We start from the raw sequence: 16,072 nt of genomic DNA on the forward strand, positions 1-16,072 counted from the left end.
TTATGCACTAAATTTGCTGTGTTTAGCATGAGCTGACATTAGTCACAGCCAAGCACAGCTTTGTCTGTCTGAATCACTCTCCCTCCTTTCTTGCTTTCTTCCTGTCCTTCTCTAGTTTCAATTATTTCAGATAAACTTCTACAAAACACGGTGTCTATCTTTAGCTGAAGCATATGGATAAAAATACTTATAGGACTGGGAGGCTGGAGAGTATCACCATGCTCATTACCTCTTTATGTATTTTAACATGGGGTTTTGCACTTTTCCAGTAAGATGCACTGGTAATGGAGGGAAAGCCAGTATTTCCATGCTGCTTACTAGAATAGCCTTACCTCCTGTCACATGTTCAGATGTTAATGGAGATATTTCACATTCACTCTGATATGACGCAGGTCTGAAAAGTCCAGAATTTGCATTTGAACGCTGTTTCTGCACTACTGCAAAGTTTTACATGCCAGCTGTCGCCTTCCATAGGTAGTGGCTAGAGGAAACTTAATTGCAAGGAATTAAAAGCACAAGCATTCCTTCTCCCTTTTCTCTTAAGTGATGTTATTTTGTCTGGAAGGGCAAGGCCTCTCTCATAAGAACCATAAACCATGAGAAACAGCAACAACAGCAGAGGTTGTGCATTGAGAAAGGCTGTGAAGTCACTTGAAGGTTACAGTCTCTTATCAGTGTTCTCGGTGTACAATGTGTTTTGAGAACTTTGATACAAAGTTAATAATGAAACCTTGAAATTCAGGCTCCGAAGAGTTAAGGGTGCTTTGTAAAATGATTCAAACTCAAGTCATTATAGTCCAGAGCAATTGCAATAGCAATTTCTGGTTTGGGTTGGATTGATGGAGTACTGCAATATGCTCAGAATAAAGTGCAACCATTAGCGTGCTTGAACTTGGATACACCATGCTTCTTCCTTTTTAAATACTTTAAATACATTTAAATAAATGTCATCTGGGAGGGATCCTGGCCCAATTGAAATCAGTTTGATGTTTCAAAAATGTTGTTTGCAAGAAACCTCTGTAGGTCACCTAGTACATATCCCAAATGAGGCAGGGCTGTCACCAGATGGTGTCAACCATGGCTGAGTCCAGCCAAATTCTGTAAACTGCTGAGGATGGAGAATCCATGCTCTCTCTGGGCACTGTGTTTCAGTGCTGCGCCACACTGTCCTGTGGAGGAAATATTTCCTAATGTCCAACCTGAACCCACGAAATGTAACTCATGGGAGTTGCCCCTTGTCTTATTGTCTGGCACTGCAGAGAAAGGTTTGGCTGTGTCATCTTTGTAACTGTCTTTCAAGTTCTTGTAAACTGCTGTGAGATCTCCCCTTAGCCTCTTGTTTGCAAAACTGAAGCCCAGCTCCTCTCAGCCTCTTATCACAGGTCCTGTGTTCATGGAACCTGACCTGTCTGGTAGACCTCTGCCAGTCTCTTTTCTCTTTCTCCAGATCCCTGTTGAACTGGGTTCCCACAGCTGGCCACAGTCTATTCCAGGTGTGGTCTCACCAGTGTTGACCAGAGGGGGAACAGTGTCTTCCTTGGATATGTTGTCCATGGCCCTCCAAATGTGGCCTGGTGTAAAGTTTGCTGTATGCACAGGGCAAGTACGGTGTTGGCTCTTATTTGGCCTGGTGTCCACCATCACCCCCAGTCTGTCCTGATGTGTGGAGTTGTTTGCCCTCATCTACAAAACTTTGTGCTTCTCCTTGTTGAATGCCATGAGGTTTCTGTTGGTCCAGTCCTCCTGTTTTACAAGCTTTCTTTGGATTCAAGCTCTGCCATTTAGCGTATCATCTTCTCCCTTTAATGTAGTGTCCTGTGCAAAACTGCTGAGGGTGCAGTCTGTCCATCGTGTAGGTTCTTGATGAAGATGTTGAACAATTTTTCTTCCACTCACAACCCCTGGGGCACTATGCTTGTCACGAGCCTGATGTTGAGCCAATGGTCACTGCCCTTTGGGCCCAGTGGCCTAGCCCATCTTCAGCCCACACAGTGGTCTGTTTGTCCAGCCCCACATCCTCAGCTTCCAAATGGAAATGCCGTGGGAGATGGTGTCAAAGGCCTGACTGAAGTAAAGATGTGCTGCAGCCACTGCGCTGTCTTCCTCCACGTAGCCAGTCATCTTGTTGCAGAAGGCAATGAGTTTGGTCAGGTATGATATGCCTGTGAAATTTCTTGTTAAGTGTTCATGATTACCTTCTTGCCCTTCATGTGCTTGGGAACAGATTACAGGAGGTTGTTCTCTGAGACTTTTCCTGACCTGAGGTGAAGCCCAGTGGCCTATAGTTCTTTCGGCCCTGCTCCTCTTTTTGAGGCTGGCCTTATGATAGCCTTTTCCCAGTAGTCAGGTTACCTTCCCTGGTTGTCATGATTTTGCATAGATGGTAAATAGGGGCCTTGATACCACATCAGCTGGATCTGTAAAATTACCTGAGTGACCTTTACCCATGTGTAAATGACACAAATGACCTATGTGCACTTTTCTTCCACACTGTGAAACACTTCAACATCAGATAAAGAGGTTTCCTCTCATCTGGTAATCATTCCTGCAGTTTTTCCCTATATTGTCATGAAGTGCTGCCATATCAAAGTCATAAACTGCAAATTGAAGATGAGGTGAAGGAAGAATTAGTAATTTGTTAAGTTAATAGGACTGAGTTATAGATGAGTGCGTATTAAAATATTAATATTGTGTTGGAGAGAGAGTGTCATGGGTCTGAATTTCCTGACTGACACGGTCTTAGTTTAATTTTATTCAAATGATCAAAAACTGAAATTAAATGCATGATTGTTTTTTGACTGAAATTGAGGAGGGTGAATAGGAAAGACATTATGTTTTTTTCAAAGGACCCAGAGGGTATGTTTTTCAGGAAGAGCCCTCCCTGAGCAATTTTAGAACTAGCTTGTGAAATGACAGTGTGTTGTATAATTTGTGTCATATAATTCTACTGTTTAATTATCTGCGTCTTTCTGTACAAAACGAATAAAGCTGTTACCGTGAACTCTTTCACAGCTTGGGCTTTTGACTGGCTCTGACAAAACTTTGCTGTGAAAAGTTCTGAGTCTGCTGTGATGATCATGCTGTATAAGTCACCATGATGTATAAGGTTTTGGGAAATGGCCTAATTCGTCCTGAACTGAAAAGAAATCACAGTGTTTGTTTCTTATGCTGTTCAAAATAACAAGTAGTGTATGTTGAATATGCTACTTATGATAAAAGAGCTACATAAACAGATGTATAAAGGGATTTTTACACTTGAAACTAAATTATTGGTGTCAGCTCTGTAGCAGTATGTGAGAGAGTGACATACTCAGGGCTACAGTATTCAGTTTTATTTCAGCGTGAATACTACTGCCTCACCGTCTGAAGTTTCAAGAGCAAACTGCTCAAGAGTTAATCATTCCAAGAGATAGGGAGGTAAGAAAATTATGGGCAATAAATTGAGGTAATACAGTAAAGTATATACCAGCAAGCAAAAGTAAGCTGCTGCTTTGCAGTATGATCCTGCGAGTTTGGTTGTTTATGGTTTGAGGTAAATTATAAACTTGTTCCAGAACTCCTACAAATAAGATGGGACTTCTTGGTTAAAAATCAATAATTTATGTTGTGGAATAGTTTGCATTTTGTTAAGTTGTTGGCCTTGAATCACTTATCTTGTGCCATCCATCACTAGAGAGGAGATCAAAACTTCTATTCAGATTTTTTTGCCCATTGCTGTTTTCTGTCCCTTCTTTGCCATTGCTGTGTGTGGAGACATTGATTTGGTGCTTAGGAAAAGTGAATGGGTAAGCAGGAAAATCTGAAGTCCTGGTTTGTTGCAGAGCAGCAAGACAGCATGGAATTAAGAAGGAATTGCATGTGTTTCGTGAGGTCAGTGTTAAGCAGGGCTTTCTGCATAGTGGATTTGCTGTTGCCTTGTTGAGCTTCCTTCGAATGAAGCACGACATGAGAAATCGTATTTTGGCTATGTTTTGTTCAGTGCTATATGCTGGTAATGAGGAGTAACTCTGCATGAGAAAATGAACCTGTTGCTAGTTTTCTAGATCCATTCTTGAGATCCATTCGAGGTTTGAGGACCACGTTTCTGTTGGCTGCTTTGGAGAGAAGTAACCAGGAAGGAGAGGGAGAAGGGAGTAGGGGCACTACAGCACCATAATCTAGGAGCCTTTTTCCTTCCCTCTGGCTAAGATACACTCTGTCCTGATGGAAGAGTTGAATTTCTTATTTTCTCATCATAGCCACAACAGCTTGTTCGGAATTTTTTTGTGCTGTGTGTTTGTTTAAAACATTTAGCCCATGAATTAGAGCAAGTCTCTAGTTTTGACCTCTAAAGAAGTTTTCTTCCTTTGGATCAGTGAGGTGGAAAAACAGGGGCTGATCAAGAAGATAGAGCAGGAAGTGTTTTTTCAGAACAGAATATAATTACTGCCACAAGGATCATGTGAGATCCCTTCCCATGCTAGGTATTTTGCTCCTTGAAGGAAATAATAAGGCCTTCTCTTCAATATGACATTTGTGTGCCTTACAAATGAGATGAGTATCCTCATACCCATTTCTACAGGTGGGGAAGCTGAGGCACAGAGGGCAAGGAAGTGACTTGTCCTGCCTTTCCACAGGGAAGTTCACCAGCCATGCTGGAAAACGAACTCAGTCTTGCTGTGTCGTGGTCCACAGCTCAATCCATCAGGCTGTTACCGCTTATGGAAGAAGACCTATGTGCTGCTGCTGCTGCTAGTCATGAAGCATCTGTATTTGCAGATTTGCTTTGCCTTATTCCCCCAGCACTCGCTTTTCTCTCTGATTTCAGGTTTCCTCTTCTGTTGCACAGCCAGACACTTTTCTACATGAAGAACCCTATATTTTCCCTTCCTTTTCCTGCCGTCCTCTAGTTTCTTATGACACTAATTGTTCAGACTCTATTTTGATTTATAAAATGTACTGCCACTATCACAGTGATGCTCTTAAGACCCTGCCTGAGCAGAAATATCCTTTTGTCTAAGTGTCATACAAATGCAGAATTATGCAGCAAGGTAAAACAGCAGTAGCAGTAGAAGTGACCAGACAGAGGCAGCAACAGTATCTGTGAAATTCGTGCATTTTGAAATATAATCTGTGGGGCCTATTATCTCATGTATTTCTGCTGTCTTGGATGTTACAAGCTACTGAGCGCCTGAAGACCCTTGAAGGGTTAGGTGTTGGGAGTATCAAGAAGTGCTTAGGGTTAGAGCCTGGCCTGTTACTACTCCCTTCCTCCCTTAGCTAGGAAAAGGATCAGTTGCATGGTTCATATGGCCAAATTGTCCCTCAAGATAAAGCGTCTGCTCAAATTATAGAATCATAGAATCATTTAGGTTGGAAAAGACCCTTAAGATCATGGAGTCCAACCATTAACCTAGCACTGCCAAGTCCGCCACAAAACCATGTCCCTAAGCACCACATCTACCCGTCTTTTAAATGCCTCCAGGGATGGGCACTCAGCCACTTCCCTGGGCAGCCTGTTCCAGTGCCTGACAACCTTTTCAGTGAAGAAATTTTTCCTAATATCCAATCTAAACTTCTCCTGGCACAACTTGAGGCTATTTCCTCTAGTCCTATCACTTGCTACTTGGCAGAAGAGACCAACCCCCACCTCGCTACAGCCTCCTTTCAGGTAGTTGTAGAGAGTGATAAGGTCTCCCCTCAGCCTCCTCTTCTCCAGGCTAAACAACCCCGCTTCTCATAAGACTTGTGCTCTAGACCCTTCACCAGCTTCGTTGCCCTTCTTTGGACACGCTCCAGCACCTCAATGTCTTTCTTGTAGTGAGGGGCCCAAAACTGAACACAGTATTCGAGGTGCGGCCTCACCAAGGCCGAGTACAGGGGCACTATCACCTCCCTAGTCCTGCTGGCCACACTATTCTTGATACAAGCCAGGATGCCATTGGCCTGCTTGGCCACCTGAACACACTGCTGGGCTCATGTTCAGGCGGCTGTCGACCAACACCCCCAGGTCCTTTTCTGCCAGGCAGCTCTCCAGCCACTCTTCCCCAAGCCCGTAGCATGGCATGAGGTTGTTTTGACCCAGGTGCAGTACCCGGCACCTGGCCTTGTTCAGCGTCGTACAGTTGGCCTCGGCTCATCGATCCAGCCTGTCCAGATCCCCCTGTAGAGCCTTCCTACCCTCAAGAAGATCAACACTCCCGCCCAACTTGGTGTCATCTGCAACTTACTGAGGGTGCACTTGATCCGCTCATCCAGATCATTGATAAAGATATTGAACAGAACTGGCCCCAATACTGAGCCCTGGGGAACACCGCTTGTGACCGGCCACCACCTGGGTTTAACTCCATTCGCCACAACTCTTTGGGCCTGGCCATCCAGCCAGTTTTTTACCCGGCAAAGAATACACCTGTCCAAGTCATGAGCAGCCAGTTTCTCCAGGAGAATGCTGTGAGAAACGCTGTCAAAGGGAATGGATGGGAGTTGTCTGTGTTGCCATCTAAAGGTTGTTCCCCATAATAGGCAAAATCATGCTAACTTCATTCTGGCGAGCTCAGGTACAAGGCACTGTGAAGCCACTTCATATGGCTGTTTCTGTCAGAACAGCTGTTAGATTAAAGCTGGGTTGATAAAACTGTCCACACTTGATAAATCATCTGCACTTTCTATTGTTTTAAGCACATGTAAAGGTAGTGCTATGAAATTATTTTAAACTTACATTTTTTTTTTTTAAATTTACTTTTAAAAAAGCTGTCAAGTGAAAAGTCTGTTCAGATGAACCAAGCATGGTCATCTGTTTCTTCAGAAGGGGAAGCTGTATGCCAAGGAATGGGACCAAAATAAATTGTAAGAGATCTAGAACTTTTGTAGCTCTTCAGTAGTGATGCAGGTGGAAGATGATTACTATATTGATACTACAGGATTTTAAAATTAAAAATCTATTGATGTTTTTTCTAATTTTTTTTTTTAAGCCTTCTAAACAGGATTCTTTTCCTTTCTTTGCTTGCCATACTTAACTGCTCCTTTGCCTTTGCTGCTCTGGTGTAGAAGGAACTCCTTCCTTTCCTCCTCCAAGTCAGCAAATCATTTGTTAATAATATCCAAGTCTACTTAGTTCCTGATAGACAGACCAAACTGCAGATTTAGAAAACCTGTGTGTCTTACTGCTGATACTCACAATAATATTCCAATTTACCCCAAATGGATTTTTAGTAATATTAATGAGGTATTATTCTACAGCTATTCAGTTAGCTTGGCATTTCAATTTTAGATTTGAATTCAGGAGCTTTTCATTTCCTAGTGCCACTTAATACATTCCGTCTCTAGTTAAAGAGTATTGCTTCTATTGTGATGGACCAGTCTGAGTCAAGGACACATTGCACTGGATGGCATAATACCTTAGATTAAAAAAAAATCAAAAAACCAAACAAAACAACAAGGCAAACATTGTGAAGACTTGAGTCATTGGTGGCTTCAGTATAAAAACAGGGCCTCAGGATTTTTTTTTTATTACTGCTTTTTACTGTTTTTATAATCCATCGCCCTTCTTATGTGAGTTTATATGAATGACTTTGCAGACTTCACTTTTTTTTCCTCTCTGGGAAAAACTGAGATTGAATATATTCTGTTGTCTTTCATTGTAAATGAACAGCTCTTGCACAAGTCTATCTTTTCCTTTTAAAGGTCGAGTACATACAGATCTCAAGGGATTGATGTCACAGTTAAGTACAGTCAAGGAAGCTGGACTGGAGTGCTGGGTACAGATGTCATTACTATCCCAAAAGGAATCTATGGCAGCTACACCATCAACATTGCTACCATTCTTGAATCAGAGAATTTCTTCTTACCAGGGGTTAAATGGCACGGAATTCTTGGTCTTGCCTATGATGCCTTAGCCAAGGTAAATCATTCTTTCCCCAGCCTTTCACAATGACAATAAATAGAAATCTAACTATTAAAATAAAGTGAGCAGAGATTGGTCAGCATTAGACTCCTCCCTTCCAATCACTCTTTCCTATGAATCCTTTGTGTTTGTTCGGAAAGAATAAATTTGGTTGTGATGGTACCACAGTCCCATGTGAGGATTTTGGCTTTTCTGGTGATGAAGGCTTCAATTTTAGCTCCACTGGAATGAATAAGCTTTTACAGATCTTGTAGTACCAGAGTATGGGAGTAAAGGCTTCTGGTATGTGTGTGGAGGGTCTTTATTAGGGCTCTGATGATCTCCCTCAAGACTTGTCAATGGAATGATGAACTTACTTGGCAAAGCCCTTGGCAGTTCATCCTAAGACATTCTCCATTCATCAAGTAGAAGTTGAGATGGAGGGCATATATGGATAATTTCAGAACAAATATTAGCTACAGTGTTTTCATGAACATAGAACCAAGCACATCCTGTTCTTGTGGAGGTAGGAAATTCAGCTGGAAGTTTAAATTAAGACCTAAAATTTATAGTCTAAAATTTATAACCTTATAATGTAAAACTGAAAACGTGATTGGAATACTACATAGTCATAGTTTTCAACCTACACGTTAACTGTCTGAGAAATTCACAAACTGAGATATATCCCATTAGAGCAAATGATTCAATACTGCCTGCTGACTCTGGAATTAAAATGGTTTATTCAAGAGTTGTGTGATCATTGTATTGACTTCTGCTGTATTTGCTGTCATACACTGTCGACAGACAGAGAAGAGCTGCTTCTCAAACTCTGGTTGGACAAATAGTGTATTCAGGGCATTTATTTTTCCCTTCTTCCAAAGACTTAAGTGGGTTGGCTTCTGAGGTGCTCTGTGCTTTGTGTAGTAAGAGTACTTGGCACCTCGCAGGCTTGCCAGGGTCTCTGCCTGTCATGAGATGTACCTGCATGGAAATCTGAATTACAGTGAAATTGCAGTACTCTAATAACTGCAAAGACAAGCATGACATGCAGTGTAGGAAAAAACCGGTTGGCCAGTAATCAGCTGAAGTGAGTGTGCTTGAATATGAAGTTTTTTAAAAGAAAGAAGAGGAAATTAGGCCCATTGAATTCAAAGTTCATGAGAATTAAACTATGTTTAAAAACTGAAAATCCTCACTTGAAAATTCTGCCTTTTAACTGTGGAAAGGTGGGAAGGGCAAGTTACATTTGACTGTTCTAATAACCCAAAGCCTTTTCCAAACAGAAAGCATCAGTGAGAGTTTTTGCCTGAAACTGAAACGAGTATTTGAGTTTGAAAACTGCAGTTGAAAAATACTCTCATGCTCTAGGGATTTCTATGACAGTGGTCAAGAGTAAAAATGTTTTTTAAAACAACAGAAACAGAAATGACAGATGTTGTTTTTTTAATGACTTATTATATCTAGAATTTTCATCACCTCATTGTCAGAAATTCAATTTACTTGTGAAAAGTGTTCTTGTTTGAATGATTTGCTCATTTCTGCAAAGAAACTTTTTAATGAATGCTTCTGCAATTCTTTTGTTCTTTTGTTTTGTTTTTCAACACCTTCAAGCCTTCAAGTTCTGTGGAGACGTTCTTTGATTCTCTTGTGAGGCAGGCAAAGATCCCCAACATTTTCTCCTTGCAGATGTGTGGTGCTGGACTGCCTGTTTCTGGAAGTGGTACCAACGGAGGTAGTCTTGTGGGTATCTGTCAATCTGAGAGGGAAGGTGTATCTTTGTTAATCTCTCTCCCTCTTTTCTATGACTATCCTAATTCTTCCAAATTTAGTGTTTAAGTATATGAAATGTTTTATAATTTTTTAAGGAAAAGTTAAGCATTTAGGCAAAACTCAAGTGTCTATTTTTAAGCTCTTTTCTTTTTCTCTCTCTCAATTTTGAGTAAACTTCTGCATTTCAAGTTTAATTTTAATAAAGAAAACCATAAATGTTGTGGTGTTTCCTCAGGGCACATTCTGCTACCATTCTTAAACTGAGTAGCCCCTTACTCAGCTGCTAAGCTTGTTCAAACTCATCAAAATGCTACAGTAATTTTTTTTTACATGATGCGAAAAGGGGGAGAGGAATCAAGGTTTTGGTTTTTTTTGTTTTTTTTTTTGTAGACAATGTACCAAAGGAAATAATCTGAAGGCCAGATCTTCACCTTGTTGTTACTCTGGGAAATCTTTCCATCAGTTTTAGTGGGGCCAAGAATTTTTGGATCATGAGTTGAAATGACTGTTCCTGAATTATGCTGAAATAAGCATATCAGCACAGGAGCTGGTCACAGATAGTTCTTTTTGCTGTAAATTCACACACTGTAAATGTTGAGATAGATGAAGCCCAAAGGAGAACTCACTTATGTGAGTTCAGTTCAAAATCTGATGGTCTAGGATGCTCCCAGTCAGCTTCAACGTAAGTCTTGATGGAAGCTAATAGTGATAGCAATGGTGGGATGGTCGTATTCCATTTCAGATGTGTGTAAGAAAAATGAAATGTTCTTAAGCAGTATTAAGGCTTTTCTGATCTGATAAGTGCATTTATGATGTAGAAGTTTAATATTCTGTCCCATTTTTATATGTTGCCTAGATTAAACCACTGAAGATAGTGGTTTGGTTTTAAACAGTGGAGCTTTTCATAAGAGAATCAGTGTGAATTTGTAGATGAAGATGCTGGTAATTTGGCCCAATATGGGAATTTTGTTTGACTGAAGCACAATCTATTTAATGTCTAGATGTTTCATACTGCTTTATTATTAACAAAGAACTTGTCAGTAAAATCCTTACAAATGGGGCTAAATTAAAATTTTGATGCCCTGTGTATCACAATTAAATAACCCTCTTTGTTCCTGTACTTGCCCCAAAACTAAACATCCAGGATTTTAAAGCATGTGAATTCCTTTCTCCTTTCCCGTAGGTTCTGGGTGGAATTGAATCAAGTCTGTACAAGGGTGATATTTGGTACACACCAGTCAAAGAGGAGTGGTATTACCAGGTTGAAATTCTCAAACTGGAGGTCGGAGGACAGAACCTCGAACTGGACTGCAGAGAGGTATTTGCGATAATGTGTTTCTGTCTATATAAAACATAAGTTTGGTTAAGAAAAACACTTAATTGATCAGTTTTTTCTTTGCAAGCAGATGTGTATTGCAGTCTCCTCTGATAATTAAGGCTGCATGACAAGTTTGAAAAGAAATGAACAAGCCATGTGAAATGCAGTGTGTACATCAAGCATGCTAAAATTGCTTCAAAGAGGACTTTAAAGTCATTGATAGTATTTTCAGTAAATTAGGGACTAAGCTACAATTGTCAAGTGAACAGGCCACTGAAAATAAGGCTGCTGTGGTTTGGAAAGGCTCAGCCTCTTGACTAGTTTCAGTTTTAACGAAGGTGTCTAAACACTGAAGATGGTGCATTGATTCAATGAGTAACCGTCTTTAAACAACCACAGTTTATGGTTTTCTGTTATACACTAAAATCAAACCAAAGGGTTTTAAAGCAATTCTGGTCAAACAAAGAAAAGGGAAGATTTTGGATTGACCCCTGTGGTGGTGTCTAAGCATGTAATTCACTATGGCAGTTGGCAGGTGTCATCCTGGGACGCTTCCAAAAAGTATCTTATCCTCTGCCTCTTTTTTTAATCCACTTTTGCTCACTTTAGCCTTGCCAGTTATTATTTGTCATGGATACTTTTTCTGTTTTTATTAAGAATAATGTTCTACTATCTCTGGATCAGTCTAATGAGACTGTGTTGTTGCAGTTTTTATTCCAACGACGTTCCATTTTTTTTCCGGAGGATATGTGTGTATGTGTTTATTTCACTTGTTTCTTACTGTTGCTTGTTGCTATTCATGTTTTGATTTTAGTTCTATAATTTTCATGCCCTGTTTTCATTAGACATCTTAATTTTATCTTATGCTTTTTCTCTTAGTTGAAAAATCATTGGGACACAATAATTCTAAAGTTTTTATAGATCAAACAAATTAAGTGAAATTCACATTAAAAATCTTACATGTGCATAAATATTATATTTCCATACAAAATATGGAAATCATATTGCCATATAAAATATTTAAAATAAGTCATATTGTCTTTCAACTTAATAAGCAAAACAAGGTCTATTTAAATGCCTCTCTCTATTACACTGTTAGGAAAGCAGAATTGCTGCTCCTCTAACAAAAATGTTTGTGTTTCCTTTTGTTTCTTGCCTTAAAAAACAGTGAACATGTTTTTGAAGAGAAGCCCTTGTACTAACGGTTTAATAGATGCTGTTTCCAGAAAACAACTAACTTAAAAACCTAGCGGTGTTACGAAAGTTTCCTGTTATTGTCGCTCTGTTCTGAGCCAGGGTTTGCTTTCACATTGCACATGTTAGCATAGTATGCTAGTCACTGTTACAGAAGGCATCATTCCTTTCATCAAAGGAGATCTTCCTGCAAAAATTTAGAGGAAGAACAGTAAATCAGAGCTAGTATGATTAAAGTTTGGCTAGTTAAGGGCTTGCAGAGGATGCATAATTCACTGTATAGGATGATGAACTATGTGCCCTCTCTCCTCTTAGTTGTTTTCTAGGAAATGGAACATTTTTTGTAACCGTAACTAGAGACTACTCCTTTCCTTCAAGGGAAAAGTAGTCCCCTTGCATCAATGCTGGGAATCTGTCCAGTGTTGCGCTGCAGCTGTGGCCTTGAGCCTGGCAGACCAGGGCTGAGAGAAGTACTGAGCTGCCAGCAGTGCAAGTTGCATAGGGTGCACTGTTAAATATTAACCAGGAAGACTAAGAAGGCAAGAAGTTAATGCCTGCTGCAGGTACACTGTACACAGCATGAAAATATAGGTGCTTAGTCCCTGGCCAAGTGATCCTGCTACTCCAGGCATTTTTCATGGTTTTATGTTAGTGATTGACCCTCTTGGCTGTGCCTACTACCTACTTTTTTTCCAAGGGTGGCTCTCCAGGATGCTGGTGATTGTGTATTTGTGGTACAAATCTGTTAAAATGGGATTCCACAATGCCTTGATATTTCTCTCCACTCTTGAGAAGTATTTCTGAGTGTATAATAAATGGGTTCCTGTTTGCTTTTCTTTCAGCTCTGCTTGGCAGCCTATAGCACCTCTTCTTTCAAAAAGAAACTAAGTCAGAGTTACTTTTTTACTTTTTGGTGTGTTTTATTTTTGTCACTGCGCTAAAGATATGCCATGTGACTTGATAACATCTAAACCAAGGTATTTTAAATTTGCTTGCTGTTTGACCTCTTCCTAAAAAGCTTATGCTGTATATTACCTTGTGTTGTATAATTATGCCATAAACATGTCACCATTCAGTTATATTGATCCTGCTGCCTAACTTGATAACAAAAGCAGTTAATGCAAACAGCTGCCGCTGCTACTTGCCTTTTTGTTTCCACAATTAATCATAGTTTTTAAGGAGTTCATGAAAAAGATGTACCTTTTAAAATGTTTTTTCTTTGTTTACTGTATCTGATGTTTGCTGAAATCTCTTAATCTGAGGGATGGGGTTTTAATAATGAAGAGAAATGTTTGCTTAGGTTTTTTTAGTGCAGATTTTGAGGCAGCAAGATTGAAATTTCAAGTTTCTCTGTACATATTTTTGTCTATGGCTTAGTGATTTTCAGCAGTTGAGAGAGAAAGGTGTGGCATTTGGCATTTGTACTCTTGAGCCAGTACCGAACATGACATGTAATGAGGCCTAATGTTCCCTGACTGTTCTTAAATTAGATATGCCAGTGATCAAAAGTAGGCTGCTGTATTGTGTTTAAACTAGAGTGAGTTGTTTTTCTGATAGCAGAGGCCTTGATCCAGAGCTTGGACATGTATGTAAGCTACATCAGCGTGCTTAGCATCTGTCTGCACTGACCGTGAGAGTGCTTTTGCCCAAAGCATATGGGAGATAAAGTGGATTAGCTCACACCTCTGAGAGGGGCTGGGCTTTACTTCTTTTTACAGTGGTTTGGACATTTGGAACAGGTGTGGTGACACGCAGTAATTTCTTGAGCGATACAGATAAACTCACTCTTGTGTCTAGGCTGACCATATCTCGCTTTTGCTCCAGACTTTATTTGAATTCAGGCTATCAACTAGAGCGAGCTGCTGACCGGTATGACACAGGTTTGGGAAGACAGGAACAGCTTTGTTATTGTTATGAAACAGTGGAATCTGCATTACATTAACTACAGTGTGTAACTTCTCTCCTTTTTTCCCCCTCCCTAGTATAATGCCGATAAAGCGATAGTAGACAGTGGGACCACGCTCCTCCGTCTGCCCCAGAAAGTCTTCGGTGCTGTTGTGCAAGCAATAGCTCGCACGTCCCTGGTAAGCTAATCATTAAATCTGCTCAAAATATTAAATTCCTATTAAATGATCACATGATCTTTGAAAGGAGTGTCATTTTTGCTACCTACCTTGTAAGTCATAGGTTAAATCTGAGGGGAGCAAAATCTTTCCTGGTCTACTCCCGTTAATAAGTGAGAAAGGACTGATCGTCTTTGATGGAAATGGAAAAGGGAAAGGAAGAGGTGACAAGGAAAAGGGAGGAGGGAAAAGGGGGGTCCAAGTACAGACAAAAAGCGTGTGTATGGAAATGCATCAGAAATAGTGCAGAGATGGAACGTTTTGTTCTAAGCATTTCAGAAACATGGACATAATCCCTTTTGCTCTGATTCAAAGTATTAAGAGTGCAAAAATCAGTCCTTTCATTCAAAATGGAGTGTTTATAAAGTAGAAGGACCTGCTACTGCAAGCAGTTCCTTTCCAAGTATAATGCTTATTGTTGTAGAGAATGGATGCCATTCACTAGGATTATTCATATCAATAAAGCTGCTTTTGACCTTCATTATTGAATTACTTATGTTTAAAAGCATCTTTCTTTGGAAATAGAGTGGGCTTTAGAAGTAGGGCATGGGGATGGTGGATTTCTCTGAGTGTAGAGTAACTGAAGCAGCATTTTCTGGTTAATAAAAACTTTTCATAAGTTTTGGTTTAATACAATGAACAGTGCCAAAAAGGTTAAAGATGAAGAATAAATCCCAGGTATTTCAATGCGAACACTTTTAATATTTTTGTCATGGATTCACAATCAGACAGCGGTAGTCATTGCAAATCACAGGAAATACAGTAACCGGACTATTGGCCAGCTGCCCAAAAGACAGAGGATATCAGCCTGTATGCTGATAATTCAAGACTGAGATCCTTTTCCTACCTGATTAAGAGCAAAGATTTGGCATGAAGTGTTCTTCACTGCCTGCAGGTATCCAGTATCTGAAATAAATGTACCAGTTATCTTACATAGCTCAGCTTCCCTGGTTGAGAAGTTCTTCTCTTTGCAAAGCACTTAAGTATTGACTGGAACAATTTCAGTCGATGGGGAGGGAATTGAAAGAAGCCTACCCGAGAGCTCTTGTAATGGCACCTTGTGGACAGGGCATCCGCCTGTGAAGTGGGTCACAGCAGTCCACGCTCCTCTCTGATGTTGGTCAGGACATTTGAACTAGGGCCTTCCACATGACAAGTAGTCAACTGATCGATAAGGTATTAGAGGGGAACCACTCACTCACTCCGCTTAATGGTTTTTGTTCTTCCTATTAAAAATGCATAAACTAACTTCTCTTTTAGGGTTTCTTTTTAATCTCAAGGACCTTGCTGCTGTATCCCTTCTGCTCCACACACACCGAAAATTAGTTTCACAGCTCTAAAAAAAGGAGATAGTCTATTAAATAAGAAAGTAGTTACAAGATGTAAGGATCAGATTCTAGCTGTGTAGAAGCAATGTCAGGAAAGTGGGTATTTTCAGCAATTGTACCATGGCATCACAACCGTACTCTTAGTGCTCTGTGTTTCTGGCAGGCTATGTACCACTGAAACATAAAATCATCTGCTGTAGTCAGACATACTTCTCGGGCCACAGGTGAACCAAGTTAACAAGTTCCTGCTCCTAGCAGCTTGTTATGAGCTTCCCAGCAAGATGTTATTGCCCCCTCAGGTATGCTGGGATAACTACACGTGAAGCGTTCCTTTATTCAGCTCCGTTAAAAACCAAGGCTGTGAGCTTTATGCTCTTTAGTGGTGCAGATTATTTTTTAAACCTTACTTATTTGGACTGAAGTCTTTTAGGGAGCAGCTATAGATGCAGTTTGATGTTGGCAGGTCTGAAGGGTGGTG

General features: G+C 40.3%; 1 protein-coding gene across 1 annotated transcript in view; it reads left to right on the forward strand.

Annotated features, from left to right (window-relative positions):
- BACE2 (beta-secretase 2) overlaps positions 1-16,072 on the forward strand; it is a 54,902-nt gene that overhangs the window by 23,083 nt on the left and 15,747 nt on the right. The window contains exons 3-6 of the mRNA XM_087757821.1: positions 7,663-7,879; positions 9,473-9,601; positions 10,815-10,949; positions 14,126-14,227. Of these exons, the coding sequence (XP_087613947.1) occupies positions 7,663-7,879; positions 9,473-9,601; positions 10,815-10,949; positions 14,126-14,227 (583 nt within the window). The remainder of the gene's footprint in view (positions 1-7,662; positions 7,880-9,472; positions 9,602-10,814; positions 10,950-14,125; positions 14,228-16,072) is intronic.

This window comes from Nipponia nippon, unplaced genomic scaffold (assembly GCF_047370975.1).
Source record: "Nipponia nippon isolate SJK-2023a ecotype South Korea unplaced genomic scaffold, ASM4737097v1 scaffold_2, whole genome shotgun sequence".
In the NCBI taxonomy this organism is placed as follows: Eukaryota; Metazoa; Chordata; class Aves; order Pelecaniformes; family Threskiornithidae; genus Nipponia; species Nipponia nippon.